Source organism: Coregonus lavaretus (assembly GCF_964263955.1).
Source record: "Coregonus lavaretus genome assembly, chromosome: 36".
NCBI lineage: Eukaryota > Metazoa > Chordata > Actinopteri > Salmoniformes > Salmonidae > Coregonus > Coregonus lavaretus.
The window spans coordinates 9187644-9205259 of NC_140023.1; the positions used below are offsets into that span (position 1 = coordinate 9187644).

General features: G+C 40.7%; 1 protein-coding gene across 1 annotated transcript; it reads left to right on the forward strand.

Annotated features, from left to right (window-relative positions):
• Positions 1–806: 806 nt before the first annotated feature.
• On the forward strand, positions 807–2667 carry LOC311110655 (homeobox protein HMX2-like; the record flags this gene model as incomplete). The annotated part of the gene is made up of 2 exons (XM_084153195.1): positions 807–1077; positions 2120–2667. The coding sequence occupies 2 exons, from the start codon at positions 807–809 to the stop codon at positions 2665–2667; spliced, it is 819 nt and encodes a 272-aa protein (XP_084009321.1).
• Between the last annotated feature and the right edge of the window lie 14949 nt (positions 2668–17616).

A 17616-nucleotide genomic window follows, 5' to 3' on the forward strand; every position in this document is an offset into this window, starting at 1 on the left:
AAAGACTAATGGCGACTAACATGGTTGCACCTGTTTCCCATTTTCCCATTTCTCCAGTCTATTGTCCCCTGCAAATGTAGTCATGCCCAAAAATTAGGTAAGCCAAAGTCAAATTGCCAACATATCACAGAAAAACAAAATAAACAAAACACAAAAATACACAATATAAGACTCGTGAATTAGAAACCTTTACCTACACAAAATTCATAGCCAAAAAAAGTATCCCTTTTCAATCAAAACGTCCAATGTAATTGATATAGCCGAATAAGAGACACGTTGCACCAGTTTCTAAACAAAAGTCGATTTATATTATGCTTATGCAAAACGTCTTGTGTTCTGGCAGGGTGATATGTAGCCTGTGATTTGCTTGTGCCATGATGGCTATTGGTCTACCTTTACTATCGGATTCAAAGAGGAACGTAGCCTATACTCGAATAAACGACAGCCTGTAGTTATTTGTCCTTAGCTCCTTTCATCCTATCTCAGAACCTCGACATGAGTTTGAAATTTCCGGGCTTAGTTTGAGCGTGTGATTGGCCCACGCAGAGCTTACCTACATGCAAATGAGGCAACGCCACAATACTGCCTTTAGTCCAGAGCGCGTGGATGTAGACCAGGAATACATTCATGTTCCCTGAGCTCCAGGAAAAAACAACCCAAGCACCTCAACTTCTAAAAACGGTTTCCTAAAAAATACAATTTCCAAACTATTTTACGCAAGAGTTGTGAGTATTCACAGACCAACAATACGAGAAAAATAACACAAAAACGAAGATATAGCCTAATTTTACTGTTATGAATCGAGAATGAGTACCACAGAAGACAGCGGAAGCAAGTGCTCGTCGGCCCCAATTTCCAGCTTCACTATTCAGTCGATATTGGGCACGTCGTCGGAGAAGCCACGGTCGGGGGCGAAGGAGAGTTCCAAGGGATTGCAGCTGGCGAGGAAGCGCTCGCTGTCCGTGTCTTCAGAAGAGGAGTGCAGCGGTGGGGAGGACTCTGCAGAATGTTTCTGTTCGGATCCTGGTCACAGCGAGCCATGCAACCAACATCAACCACTTAATTTTTCATGTTTAGGTGAGTAGATTACTGAATGTAATTTGAGTTGTGCGTAAAACGTAGGCCTAATTATTTGATGGTTTTAGATTTTGTTTGTATTCCCCTCGCTGACATTTTGTCTTCGAAAATATAGGCTTCCAATGTAAAAAGGTGAAATAGGCTACATGATGTATAAATCAATGCATGGTATCTAACGGGACATTATTATTATTATTATTATTATTATTATTATTATAATATATTTATTATTAGGCTATTATTGTAGCCTAATAATAGGTCAACAATAGTCTAAAGTAGGCTGGGACTAATGATAAACGTATTTATGATAAACTTCGGCAGACGTAGCGTAGTACTTGTTGCAGTTTAAGCTTGTAAACTTAGAGAACTCTATAGTAGTCTATGTTTGTGACTGCAGATAGTTAGTAGGCTATCACTTCACTTTGTTAAATGTGTCGCATTACTGCTACATCCGCGAACAGGGGAAAGGTCAAATAATTAACAGGATGTTTCCCCGTCATTCCAAATTTAATCGAGTCTGCTAATTGATTAATTTTTTTCTAAAACAATGACTGCATTTCGTCAATTGAGCGTTAAATGTAACCTGATTTAATTAATATTGTGCACCAGGCATAGTCTAATTAAATTGTTTATTTAAAAGGGCACTTATAACCTTTCAACGGTCGATGAATGAGTCAAAGTTCACACTTAATGAACTCTTGTACCGAGTATCGAATAATGTTCTTGTTTTAACAGGGATGTTCTCAACCTGGGTAGGCCAACACAAAGCATTTGAAAAATAAGTGTGAAACCTTTGAGACATATTCAACATTTTGAGACACAAAATTGATAAGCTGATCTAAAGACAATAGACTAAAGCATCCAGTATCTTTATGTGATGCATTTATCTTGAGGGTAGGCCTACATCATTTGTCAATTTTGATAGGCTACAGATGATACCGAGGAGGACATTGGGAAATCAGTTTGTTGAAATATTTTGACATCATTTTTATTTTATTTCCTTTCCGACACACATATATACTGGTCTTTTTCCTCAATGCAGGTGCAACAACGGGACTTATTTCAGGCCGTGACGGGATTGCACGGCGAACGCACTTGACACAGCCTCTGCTACAGGATTACAAAGAGGAAAAAGAGAGACCATGCAATCCAATGTCACCTATTTCCGAGGAGAGACAGACAGACGGTGCGGACAAGCAGAGCAACTCGTCCAAGAAGAAGACTCGTACCGTCTTCTCGCGGAGTCAGGTGTACCAGCTCGAGTCCACGTTTGATATGAAGAGGTATTTGAGCAGCTCCGAGCGAGCCTGTTTAGCATCCAGTCTACAGCTAACAGAAACTCAGGTGAAGACGTGGTTTCAGAACCGCAGGAACAAATGGAAGCGACAACTGTCGGCGGAACTGGAGGCCGCGAACATGGCACACGCCTCCGCACAGACACTGGTCGGAATGCCGCTTGTTTTTAGAGATAGCTCCCTGCTCCGGGTACCAGTTCCAAGATCTATCGCTTTTCCAACGCCACTATACTACCCTGGCAGCAGCCTACCAGGGTTACCATTGTACAATCTGTATAACAAGATTGAATATTGACTTAATGCCTGTGATGAGAGTCCACAAAAATAACACGTTATCACACTACCGTAGCCTACATTCGTATACATGTCTGGCATAACTCATGTCTATTATATCACTTTATTTGTTGAAAATATATATTTCTTATTATGCAGCAACTGTATGTTTAACAGGAAGCAACACATTTATCTATGGGCGGCAGGTAGCTTAGTGGTTAAGAGCGTTGTGCCAGTAACCGAAAGGTCGCTGGTTCTAATCCCCGAGCCGACTAGGTGAAAAATCTGTCGATGTGCCCTTGAGCAAGGCACTTAACCCTAATTGCTCCTGTAGGTCGCTCTGGATAAGGGCGTCTGCTAAAATGTAAAAAATTCTAAATGTATAAAATACACCATGTGTATAATAATTATTTTGTACCTTGATTTTGCGCTCTTCTCCCTGGTTTAAAACGTTAAATTGGGGAATTTCGACACTGCAATACAGATGCAATCAAGTGGACTATGTTTCCCAAACGAATTCTGGATGCATTAAAAAACCGTCTTCAATTGAATGTGAATGTGAATATGAAATATTGAGGTCCAAGACGTCCAACTACCTTCATCTGTTAAGATACTAGAAGAAATTGGGCTTATACATTTGGGGATAGGGAAGTGCAAACTCGTTGATTCCATTTGGGGAAAATGTCATTGTTTTTATTGTAATCATAGGCCTACCAAGTAAACCTCTCATTCAATAAATTTTCTATGTCAATGAAACATGGGTTTGGATTTATTGTACATTTCCTGACTTAGTTTTTAATATTTATTTTCAATTGTGGCATTCAATCCAGTCTTTGAAAATCAGGGATGGAAAAAAGAATTTCATAATTGTACAATGGTTAGGCTATATAAAAAACTCATTTCAAATATTTACACTGCAGCTCAAAGATTATTAAGTAAAACCTATTTGTTCTGTTTTCTGGATAACTTTCTGCCATGGACGTTTCAATCAACATGACATCCAGCTATAGTTGGCCAAACTCTCTCTTATAAACATATGACTCTGCAGCTAACTAGGCCTCTAAAGGTGAACAGCGATACTAAAACACTTTACTAGCTAGTGGCATAAGCTTCCAGTAGGCCAGAATTCAGACATTAAAACTTTAAAACATCTATGTTGCCTGGTAGCCTAAAAACAATGTAGGATCACTGTGTTTCCATCTTCAACTTATATATGTCAAATTTGAACAATGTTATACTGTACGTTAAGCCTCATAGGTCTGTTGTAATAAGTGCTAATTTGCTTACTAACAGTATTTCTAACACCATGTGCTATTAACAACAAAGTGTTATGAACATGTTATTATGAAAAGGGGATCACAGTTTCAAAATGATCTATGTGTACAAGTAGTTTCAGGTGTTGCCTGCCACTGTAGAATTACTGCAGATGGGTTTATGTGCTGCTTCTCCTCAAACATGGGCACATAATGATAATAATGATAGTGTCAAACGCTTTGGTTATATTTATGTTGCCTGTCTTGGACATACATACTCTTTATTTTCATCTGTCATCACAGTTCTTTGGCAAATTAGCCAATGTGAAACATGTCATATGTACTTATGAGAGGGTCAACTCAGTGGCCTGCTAAACCTATTGCAGGGCGGCAGGAGAGAGATGTACACCATCAGCAGCCAATCAGAGCCATGGTGGATATTCCAGCCTGGTCTCATAAACTAGATGTAACATAGTAAATGTAAATCCAGGACCCTCAAATGAGTATGATATATATATATATATATTTTTTTTTTAGTCATTTAGCAGACGCTCTTATCCAGAGCGACTTACATAAGCAATTAGGGTTAAGTGCCTTGCTTAAGGGCACATCGACAGAATTTTCACCTAGTCGGTTCGGGGATTAGAACCAGCGACCTTTCGGTTACTGGCACAACGCTCTTACCCACTAAGCTACCTGACGCCCATGATATGTTATGTTTGGTATGGTTGTAACCAGAGAGTGAAGAAAGATGGTTACTTAAGGCAAAACGAAAGTAGGGTGGTTGGTCAGTGCATAACATGAACGTCTAGCAAACTAAAGGTTGTGAGTTTGAATCTCATCACGGACAACTTTAGCATTTTAGCTAATTAGCAACTTTTCAACTACCTACTACTTTTTTGCTACTTTGCAACTACTTAGCATGTTAGCTAACCCTTCCCCTAACCCTAACCATAACCCTTTTAGCTAACCCTTCCCCTTTAACCCTAACCTTCACCCTAACCCATAACGCCTAGCCTAGTGGACTCTTAGCTAGAATCCGTAACATATCATATGTTTAGCAAATTCGTAACATATTGTATGTTTTGTAAATTCTTAACATATTGTCTGTTTTCGAAATTTTTAACATATATTAAGATTTGTAATTCGTAACATATCATACAAAATGGGTGATGGACATCCACAAATTAATACATACCATACGAAACATAACATATCATACTAAATGGAGAGTTTCAGATTTATGTACAGAATAATACGAAATGCTCTGAGACCAGGTTGGATATTCTGACATTTGAAGTGTGCAATACAGGAAGTTCTAGCCTTGTTGGAGGAAACTTAATAAGCGGTGCTATTGTTAAAGTTCAAGACTTACCGCGTTGTTGTGTGATGCTTTTCCTTTTCAAGCGAGCCACCACTGTATCGGTTACAGTGAAAATACTTGTTAACAGATTAGCGAATGCTTTCTGACCAAGAAACTGCTTTTGAGTGTTTAGAGTAGAGGTTTCATGTAGCACATTGAAAATGGTTGGAAATACACAGTTTGGATATAAATCTATTGTCTTTTTGTATCTTCTTTGTACCTTTTGTATCTTTGCTTGCTCTTACTGTATTAGGCTACAGTATTAGGCTACATTATTACAGTATTAGGCTACAGTATGCTTGCTTTTATGTTAATAGGCCCAATCAAACAAGTCACACACACACACACACACATATTCTGTGGTTGATGGGGAGTGATAAAACATGTCATCCGCCAGCTTTTCTTGGATGTCATAGCTTACAGCGTACAAGGGATCTCTCTCTCTCTCTCTCTCTCTCTCTCTCTCTCTCTCTCTCTCTCTCTCTCTCTCTCTCTCTCTCTCTCTCTCTTGTGCTAATGGCTACATTACCCAAGAGGCTCCGTTGCCCTGTAGATTATTCCTGACCCAATTCCTGCAACAGCCGCCCGTGTTCTGGGCAAATGGATCACGTTAGACAACAGAAGTGATTTATGGCTAACTCTGATGCTGGCGGAGAGGTGCAGCTGGATGAATTTGTGACAGATAGGAGAGGGAGAGAAAAGAGAGAAAGCCAGAACGCTCATGAAAAGGAGAAATAGCGTTGTGTGAATTAAGCTGTTTATTAGTTTCACAGCGTACATAATGCTATCAGGTTTGACGGTAATACACCACTCTCCTGGATGGATGGTTGCGCACTGCTGACTTGTGGGAAATCTGCATGACCTGTCACCTGGGGTTGTTTGATTTACAGGAGAGAGAGATAGAAACGGTTGGAGAGACTGAGCAGTGAGAGAGTGAAAGAGAGAAAGAGTGAGAGGGCTTGTGTTATGTATCACACAAATGGCAGGTATGAATTACACATTTTAATATTGGGGCAATGAAAATGATTTGAAGTGGTTTAAACGGCAAAGAGACAGCGGCTGGCATTGTGGTGAAGATTTGTTGAGATTATGTATTGTGCTTTAGGATTCATCAAACCTGCCTGGTAAAGTGAAAAGCAAGTGCAATTCACTTTGTGGTATAATTTATGGCAAGAATAATGGTAATTGTAGAGCCTATATGAGGAGAGGGGCAGGGGAAGAGGATGGGCTGAAGGATTCCCAAGATATTTATTTCATCCCTAGAGGAAACTATCTACAGGATTCCCAATGTTTACATTTGTCTCAGCTTTTCCCATGTGCCAGTCCTAAAATTGATACAAAACTATCAACAATTTGTTTAGGCATATGACTGCATTCTAGTGTAATTCTGTTCGAGTTAGACTGCACGTTCTAAAATACAAACAAAACCAATACCTTGTTTGACATGGTTGTAACAAAGTGTCATGTCATCATTATAACTTCATGTTGGCTTTAATATAAGACATTTGTGTCACCCCAAACATCAAAACTGGCATTTGTTACTGTTTACATTCCTAATGAAACACCAGGGCTGGCTCTAGTCTTTTGGGAGCCCTAAGCGAGATTTGGTTGGGGGAGCCTCACCTCGCCGTCAAAACATTTTAATGGCTCCCCTCTTGACGGTGGAAATGAATTTTTTAATTTTTACAGTTTATTTTCTGCATTTCAACACATATTGCAATGGGGCATAGAGAAAATGTTGCAGTTTTAAAGCAAGTTTTCTGCAATTCTACAGAAAATGTTTCAATTCTATAACTAATTTCATGCAATTCTACTCATTTTGCCATGGGGGCGGTGTAAGGGAGACCGCCCTAGCGGTGGAGGTTTCAGTGAGGAGGCAACAATGCAGAGCTGATTTTCTTGCCCAGAGTGAGGCTTTTATTTGTGGCGATATTGGCCGGCTATTGTACAATATTTACAAACAAAAATAACAAACGATGAACATAAGAACAAACTGAACTAAATCAAATAGAGCGCTCGAAAGAGAAACCTGTCTACAAATTAAAGACAGGTGTTTAAATAGGCATACCCATCATGAATCTGACCAATGACAAAAGGCCACTTCACACCCTGATCAATTGACATTGAAAATGTAATAATTACAATATACAGGTCATAAACAGACATATAGTACCTTGCAAAAGTATTCATCCCCTTGGCGTTTTAAAATGGATTTTTATTTGGATTTCATGTAATGGACATACACAAAATAGTCCAAATTGGTGAAGTGAAATGAAAAAAATAACTTGTTTAAAAAAATTCTAACAAATAAATCACGGAAAAGTGGTGCGTGCATATGTATTCACCCTATGAAGCCCCTAAATAAGATCTGGTGCAACCAATTACCTTCAGAAGTCACATAATTAGTTAAATAAAGTCCACCTGTGTGCAATCTAAGTGTCACGTGATCTGTCACATGATCTCAGTATATATACACCTGTTCTGAAAGGCCCCAGAGTCTGCAACACCACTAAGCAAGGGGCACCACCAAGCAAGCAGCACCATGAAGACCAAAGAGCTCTCCAAACAGGTCAGGGACAAAGTTGTGGAGAAGTACAGATCAGGGTTGGGTTATACAAAAATATACAAAACTTTGAACATCCCACGGAGCACCCTTAAATCCATTATAAAAAATGGAAAGAATATGGCACCACAACAAACCTGCCAAGAGAGGGCCGCCCACCAAAACTCACAGACCAGGCAATTTCATTAATCAGAGAGGCAACAAAGAGACCAAAGATAACCCTGAAGGAGCTGCAAAGCTCCACAGCAGAGATTGGAGTATCTGTCCATAGGACCACTTTAAGCCGTACACTCCACAGAGCTGGGCTTTACGGAAGAGTGGCCAGAAAAAAGCCATTGCTTAAAGAATAAAATAAGCAAACACGTTTGGTGTTCGCCAAAAGGCATGTGGGAGACTCCCCGAACATATGGAAGAAGGTACTCTGGTCAGATGAGACTAACATTGAGCTTTTTGGCCATCAAGGAAAACGCTATAACTGGCACAAACCCAACACCTCTCATCACGCCGAGAACACCATCCCCACAGTGAAGCATGGTGGTGGCAGCATCATGCTGTGGGGATGTTTTTCATCGTCAGGGACTGGGAAACTGGTCAGAATTGAAGGAATGATGGATGGCGCTAAATACAGGGAAATCCTTGAGGGAAACCTGTTTCAGTCTTCCAGAGATTTGAGACTGGGACGGAGGTTCACCTTCCAGCAGGACAATGACCCTAAGCATACTGCTAAAGCAACACTCAAGTGGTTTAAGGGGAAATGACTAAAACGAAAATGGAAATGGAAACATTTAAATGTCTTGGAATGGCCTAGTCAAAGCCCAGGCCTCAATCCAAATGAGGATCTGTGGTATGACTTAAAGATTGCTGTACACCAGCAGAACCCATCCAACTTGAAGGAGCTGGAGCAGATGGAGCAACTCCCCCAACCAAATCTCGCTTAGGGCTCCCAAAAGACTAGAGCCAGCCCTGGTGTTTTGCCTTGAAGAATGGGCAAAAATCCCAGTGGCTAGATGTGCCAAGCATACAGAGACATACCCCAAGAGACTTGCAGCTGTAATTGCTGCAAAAGGTGGCTCTACAAAGTATTGACTTAGGGGGGGATGAATAGTTATGCACGCTCAAGTTTTCTGTTTTTTTCTTGTTTGTTTTGCATCTTCAAAGTGGTAGGCATGTTGTGTAAATCAAATGATACAAACCCCCCAAAATCTATTTTAATTCCAGGTTGTAAGGCAACAAAATAGGAAAAATGCCAAGGGGGGTGAATACTTTCGCAAGCTACTGTACACTGAGTGAACAAAACATTAAGAACACCTTCCTAATATTGAGTTGCACCCCCCTTTGTTGCCCTCAGAACAGTCTCAATTGATCGGATCATGGACTCTACAAGGTGTCGAAAGTGTTCCACAGGGATGCTGGCCCATGTTGACTCCAGTACTTCCCACAGTTGTGTCACCCTCTGAATGGCACAGATACACAATCTATGTCTCAATTATCTCAAGGCTTAAAATTCCTTCTTTAACCTCTCTCCTCCCCTTCACCTACACTGATTGAAGTGAATTTAACAAGTGATATCAATAAGGGCTCATAGCTTTCACCTGGATTCACCTGTTAAGTCTTGGAAAGAGCAGGTGTTTCTAATGTTTTGTGCACTCAGTGTATATTTCACCCAGTACCCTGCCCTGAACTTTAGTCACTGTTACTAGCAGCTACCACCCGGTACTCAACCCTGCACTTGAGAGACTGTTGCCCTATGTACAGAGTCATTGAACACTGGTCACTTTATTCATGTTTACATACTGTTTTACCCACTTCATATGTATATACTCATCCTATGTAACTACTGCTGTACACACCTTTTCTATTCATATACTGTCCATAAGGTCTATACACACCATCATATACAGATATATATATATATATATATATATTTATATTCTGGACTCTGACATCGCTCGTTCTAATATTTCTATATGTCTTAATTCCTTTCTTTGTATTTGATGTGCATGTATTGTTTTGTCTTGTTAGGTATTTCTGCACTGTTGGAGCTAGGAACTGGAGGTCTTCACGGATCCATCTGTACCTGAATACCCGAGATCTGAATCGGGACCCGAGCGGGTCCGGATCCAGAATTCTAAATAATGTCACGGGTCTGGGTCGGTTGCGATGTCTCGTCTCTCCCTCCCTCCTCCCTGTTACCCATGTCACTCGCTCACATTCACAGTACCCTACACACACAGCATGGCCCCTGCTATAGCGTCACCTCTCTCTACCTTCTCTCCGTTGCGCTTTATCAGCGCTGGTTAATAAAGTAGCTTAAAAATGGACTTTTCTGCTGCTTCCCTCACTCAGATCAGATCATACCCGGTCTGGAGCCGACCAGGTCTATACGGAACAGGTCTAGTTGTCCTCAGGTCTGTTTGGAATGGGTCTCTATATTAAAAACATGTATTTATGCATATCAGGTCCGGATGGGAAAACCCCAGGTCCATTTCGGAACAGGTACAACCTTTTGGACCCATGAAGGCCTCTGCTATGAACATAAGCATTTCGCTACACCCGCGATAACATCTGCAAAATATGTGTACACGACCAATAAAACGTGATTTGATTTGATTCTGCACACTTCAATAACGGTGGTCGACATGCTTTAAGCAGAAATAGAACATGGGATAAACATATACTTTAGCTTACCCGCAACACTCAATAAACTATGCGCTGGAACGCACCCACTGTTTGACCATCAAACCTCCAACCAGGAAGTAAGACGTACCCCTCTTCAATCACGGAGGATAAACAAGGTAAACATTTGCATATCTTTATATTTGCCTTCACTTTTTTTGCTTAAACATATGCCCTGTTTAACAAAACCTCTCGATCGTAAAATGCATGAACATAAAGAGTTACATTAACGGGAGACGCACAACAAAAGGTTTCTGCACCTAATAATTGCCGGCGCTCCAGACTCAAACTCTAATATGTCTCTTCTCGTTGACGGGATCAACAATCAAGAGAAATGTGTGCAGTTTTAAAGCTAATTTCCTGAAATTCTTCACATTTTACCTTGACTTATGCCATGTTAATATGATATCTGAGTGAGAGTGACTAACAAAATCAATGGGAGGCCCTGGAGGTCAGGGCCCCTTGGCACGTGCCCTTCATGCCTGGTCTGTAATTCAGCCATGAATATTACAATTTACATAGCTGGCTAGACTAACTTACCAATCAACATTTTTTTGCTGACATGGAATAATTGAGTGACTTTCAGTGACTGATATAACAAGAGGAAAGTTGCTGATGCACATATATTTAGGGGTCATGGGCCCCCGGGCCCCCTAGCGGCCGGGGGGCCCTAAGCGACCACTTATGTCGCTTATGCCCAGGGCCGGCCCTGTCAAATACCATGCATCCTTTCCATTCTGCAACCAATATGATTTCAACCATAAACAATAATATTCAGGAATTCAGTCCTCATTTGCTTTCATATCCCATTCAGTCCCATATTAGCCAGCATTTGATTTCCAGAGGGGACATGTGTGCCTTTATATAGTATTGGAGGGAAAGGTTATAAAACATAGCACCTTGATGAGATGCAGGGCCATGAGGCTGCCTCCAGACAAGAGTTTTAAAAGCGATCGCAATGCATTAAGCCAGACAACTCTCAATACCTGTTTTGCTCCTTAAATGAATTTGAGGAAGGGATAACAAGGTTTTTGAGGCAGGCCTGTCATCCACTGCCCTTTACCAGCTCCCTGTATTTATGGTCTAATGGTTAAAAAGGAGAGCTTGAGCCAGAAGTGATTTTTCATGATTCTGTTTTATACCAACTGGAAATGTAGGGGCTGGAGGGAAATTGTGTTTGCCCGTCTCCCTTCTCCAAAGACAAAAAACTCTGCCATTTTGCCCATGCTTAGATGCACAATACACAAGTATTAAAATAAATAATAATAAATAAAATAGGCCTGTTATTTAACAAGAGGTTTACATGGTAAAGGTATAGTATTTCTATGGGAAGGAACATTGATCATAAATGGGCTATTATTTCCTGAAGTGTCAGGTAAATTGAAGGATTATTGTTAAAATCTGTTAAAATACAACGCTTTGTCAAGATTCAGGGCCATCATCATTCAGACATTCAGCATTCTATAATGGCCATTGTGCACAATCATTTTCTATTTTCCATTTTCCATTTGTATGTCTAAAAGGGGAATTATCTATAAGGCTTCATGACATTCACTCAGAGTGATCCATAAGAGCCCACAGCCCTGCAACAGTTGTTTCAGATCCTTCTCCTACTTTCCCCCCTCCCTCTCCAGGACCCCCTCTCCCAGAGAGGAGTAGGGAAGATAAAGCATGTCATTATTCTATTAAAGACCTACAATTTTTGTAATGGGACTTGCAGCAGTCGGCAGAAGTGCAGGCAGCTTCTTCAATATCCTGGACATTATTTGCTCGTTTAGTTAAATGATGTTTCTAATTCCCACATAATTACTTGTAATGAGGCTGCCTCTCTCATTTTGATGCGGCTTCATCTTAATACAGAATGGCATCCTTTTTAGGGATAATTACTTCTCATAAGGCCAGGGAACGAGGCTGGGGTTTGTTGTGCGCTGCACACACGGCAAATTGGCTTGTTTCCTGCCATCTTGTCTTCCCGCAAATTGGTAAATTAAGTTTCTCGGCTGGGGCATTAGAACTGTTAAGTTTGCTTTCCCGGCTCCCTTAAATGATCGACTAGGCTGACAGGGAGATGCCTGTTGTTGTTTTTTCATGCTTATTTTTTTTGTAAATGTTACTTCATACCTTGATGCTTTGAGATTTTCTACCAGTGGAAAGGGTAAACATTTTGTGACTTATAGGACATATACAGTATGTTGACCCTAGGGGTAAAAAGCAGCCTGATCACTAGAAATAGACGATTTTGGACGTATGAAAAGGTCCTGAGAATGCCGATATATGGCTTCCTCGGGCGCTCACAAAAAAAAAAAACAGCTTGATAAAAAAACACAACGTATACTGGATTTTGAAATCAAATGTAACAAACAATGATATTTATCTCAGATTTTAGATTTTTTTTTGTTTATCTATATTCTGCTATGCAAATAATATGGAGATTAATTTACACATTATTCCTGTATAGTTTTAAAATCACATCTGTCCAATGCCTTATGTGGATAACACGCTGAGGGAAAATATAAACAAGCAGGTATTGGTCTACTCCAGCAGGCCTCTTGTTGTTCATTTCTAAATGGTGAACGATACTCCAACCACAGCTGTGGCCGGTGCCGCTGAGGGGTTTCGTTTCTAAGTGCTGAAGTGTCGCAGACAGTTTGGCTCTACACAAGCCTGTTACACGCCGATTAAAAAGGGGGAAAGAGTGCTCCCGCGGGTGGTCATGTACATTTACCCAAACCACAAAAGGGTCTAATGTTTACACCCTGCTGATGACCTTCAGACGAGGTCCTGGCACTGTCTGATACAGTAACTGTCTGTCTGGAGAAATACAGACAGGAAGATATCATATATTTCATATCGGAGAACACCTCTGTCCTGTTTAGTTAGTGGATACTGCTATTACTGGGAAATATATGACACTATATAATAATAATAATAATATGCCATTTAGCAGACGCTTTTATCCAAAGCGACTTACAGTCATGTGTGCATATATGTACACTACCAGTCAAAAGTTTGGACACACCTACTCATTCAAGGGTTTTTCTTTATCTTGACTATTTTCTACATTGTAGAATAATAGTGAAGACATCAAAACTATGAAATAACACATATGGAATCATGTAGTAACCAATAAAGTGTTAAACAAATCAAAATATATGTTATATTTGAGAATTCTTCAAATAGCCACCATTTGCCTTGATGACAGCTTTGCACACTCTTGGAATTATCTCAACCAGCTTCATGAGGTAGTCACCTGGAATGCATTTCATTTAACAGCTGTGCTTTCTTAAAAGTTAATTTGTGGAATTTCTTTCCTTCTTAATGCGTTTGAGCCAATCAATTGTGTTTTGACAAGATATACAGAAGATAGCCCTATTTGGTAAAAGACCAAGTCCATATTATGGCAAGAACAGCTCAAATTAGCTAAGGGAAACGACAGTCCATCATTACTTTAAGAAATGAACGTCAATCAATACGGAAAATGTCAAGAACTTTGAAAGTTTCTTCAAGTGCAGTCGCAAAAACCATCAAGCTCTATGATGAAACTGGCTCTCATGAGGACCGCCACAGGAATGGAAGACCCAGAGTTACCTCTGCTGCAGAGGATACGTTCATTAGAGTTACCAGCCTCAGAAATTGCAGCACAAATGAATGCTTCACAGAGTTCAAGTAACAGACACCTCTCAACATCAACTGTTCAGAGGGGACTGAGTGAATCAGGCCTTCATGGTCGAATTGCTGCAAAAAAACACTACTAAAGGACACCAATAAGAAAAAGAGACCTTCTTGGGCCAAGAAACACGAGCAATGGACATTAGACCGGTGGAAATTTGTCCTTTGGTTTGGAGTCCAATTTGAGATTTTTGGTTCAAACCACTGTGTCTTTGTGAGACGCGGTGTGGGTGAACGGATGATCTCCTCATGTGTAGTTCCCACCGTAAAGCATGGAGGAGGAGGTGTTATGGTGTGGGGGTGCTTTGCTGGTGACACTGTCTGTGATTTATTTAGAATTCAAGGCACACTTAACCAGCATGGCTACCACAGCATTCTGCAGCGATACGCCATCCCATCTGGTTTGGGCTTAGTGGGACTATCATTTGTTTTTCAACAGGACAATGACCCAACACACCTCCAGGCTGGGTAAGGGCTATTTTACCAAGAAGGAGAGTGATGGAGTGCTGCATCAGATGACCTGGCCTCCACAATCCTCCGACCTGAACCCAATTGAGATGGTTTGGGATGAGTTGGACCGCAGAGTGAAGGAAAAGCAGCCAACAAGTGCTCAGCATATGTGGGAGCTCCTTCGAGACTGTTGGAAAAGCATTCCAGGTGAAGCTGGTTGAGAGAATGCCAAGAGTGTGCAAAGCTGTCATCAAGTCAAAGGGTGGCTATTTGAAGAATCTCAAATATATAAAATATATTTAGATTTGTTAAACACTTTTTTGGGTACTACATGATTCCATATGTGTTATTTAATAGTTTTGATGTCTTCACTATTATTCTACAATGTAAATAATAGTAAAAATAAAGAAAAACCCTTGAATGAGTAGGTGTGTCCAAACTTTTGACTGGTACTGTATGTGGTGGGCTATGATAGGTTCTGGCTAGCTTTTGTCAAAATCACTGAATTGTCTAAATAATTTTATGACCATAGCAAAGCTAAGCAATTTTCTTATCTTTTTTTCTCCGAAGTATCAAATACATCATTTAATTATTTTCCCATTGAGAGAAAGACTTTCCTAATTTCAGTGTTATTGTTCGAGAGTTTTTAATCCCTCTAGTGCTTCTTGTTTTTGCTTGGCTGTTATCTGTTTGTTATGAGATTTGATATTGGGCTATTTTTAATACAGGGAGTTGGGTGCTCTTTGTAACAATCAAGTGGTCGCTTTTACCTCCAGGGATGTAGCGCACAGAAAGACTATCTGTCATTGCTGGCTGAGAATGACTGCTGACCATACACCCTGCAGCACTGGGGAACACAATCAGAGCAGTACACTATCACCTGACAGCTAATTAGGGATCAGTCCCCTAGAAGGGAATATATTGTCTTTTGAGGGGTGAGAAAAAGAAAGCAGGGGGTAATTTAAATCCGTGTGGAGTGTCAGTCAAAGCAACAACCCACCTGTGATTTCTAGTCTCTCGATTTGTAGGCATAACAGCATAATTGTCAATCAGATATTTACCTTGTGTTTTAACATGGTTATATTTGCGTTTGAAGTAACACAATCCAGAATTATCTCATCATTGATCTGCTGTTTACAACAACTGAAGCAAATATGAATTAGATTACATGCCACCGTTTTGACACTGATTTGCAGTTTCAATTGAAGAGTTGACAGCTGACAGTTAGAGATAAACTGTCTGCTCTTCTTCTGCCTCATCTCTCTAAGGAAAGGATCTATGAAAGCATCCCCAGTTATGCAACACCTATCATAAAATCCCTTTTTGTCTGCCAATTTGTGTGTGTGTGTATGAATGCACGTGTGTGTGCATGCACGTGTGTATGTGTGTGTGTGTGTGTGTGTGTGCATGGACATGCACATTTAGCTGAGTGAGTTTGTGTATATGGAGACCTGGGTTCTCTTTGAAACACATTTGTAACCATTAGTTGAGTGTTAGGTTTCATGTGCAGAGTGCATCCTCCATACTGGTGTCAGAATTTCTATATAGCTCCACTGGCTGGCTGGAGGGACGGAGATAGGAGGGGGGACTGGAGCCTGGGTGTCCCACGGACGATGCATCACGACAGGCAGAGCGTAACCTGAGCTTCCCCTCTGGCCCTGGTGCGGCCTGCCACAGCGCACTCCCGTTCGGCCTCCATCACGCCCCGGGGATGCTTTTAAAGAGATTTGGTCACCGAGAAAACAGCTCTTCAAAAGAATCGTTGTTACATTAGAAAGTAATTAGTAGCGCCCAAGGCCAAGGATTCTCCTGACTAATTTTGCACCCTAAACAATCCGTCTTGGAACTGGTCAGCCAGTAAGCCATGCTTTACGCAGAAGTCTATAGGTATTTCAGCAGAGGGCATTCCCATGCTTTTTATGGTGATAGTTGGGGTCACCAGGGAAGGTCACAAGACAGTCTAACTAATGAGTAACGGTTCACAGGGGAGAGATTAGCAAGGTGTCTCATGTAAAGTGTGTGTCTGTGTATGTGTGTGTGTGTTTGTCAGAATGGACCATGCAATTTCTTGGCTCCATGTTTAGAATTTTATTCCAATAGTGGCACTTTTAAACATGAATTAGACATTACTGAAACATTTTATCACAATAGCTGGCATCCATACCTGTCTTGGCATTGAAAGACAGCTCAAAACACTGCAGCTTTCGGTCACATCTGAAGTGTTATTGACATTTACTGCAGCTCATTTTCTTAGGTAAACCTTTTCAGTTGGCTTCCATGCCGCCTGTTCTATGTATGTAGCCTGCAGGGGCTACTGACAACCTTACCTCTCATCGTGAGACAATACGGAGGTTATTGGGGATGGGGTCAATGGGTAAAGCCACTTGCTGGAGGGTGGGACTCGACACCAGCCCCCTCACAGCATCCCAGGTCTTTGCACCGCAGAAGCTGACTGATAAAAGAGCAGTAAGGGGCACATGGGATCCTGGCTTAGTCAGTTCTACACACTTCTATACACTCATTTGCATGGCTCATCCAACATTATGGATCAGGTCACAGTTGTACTTGTTGTTTTGTCATACTGTAATATTTGATTCAAATATGCAAATACCCCTAGATAAAAATTAATTTAATTGTGCAATTTCTTTCATTTCTGCACCATCCCCATTGGGCACAGACATCATTTCACCTTCTAGTTTTGAATTAGATTTGGTTGAGTTGTCAACTAATGTGAATTCAACGCGAAATCAACAAAACATTTCACCATGTCTTTGGATTTAGGTTAAAAGTTGGGTGAAAATAAGACAAAATTCCCTTACGCAGATTACTTTTTTCAAATCCAATTTGTTTTCCATGTTGATTCAATGTCATTACATTGATTTGTGTTGTTGAAATGACGTGGAAACAATGTTTGCCCAGTGGGTCACTTTACCACTTTGGGACACTTGGGACCCAGTACTTAATATCTGCAAAGCTTTCGAATCTACCCTAGTAAAG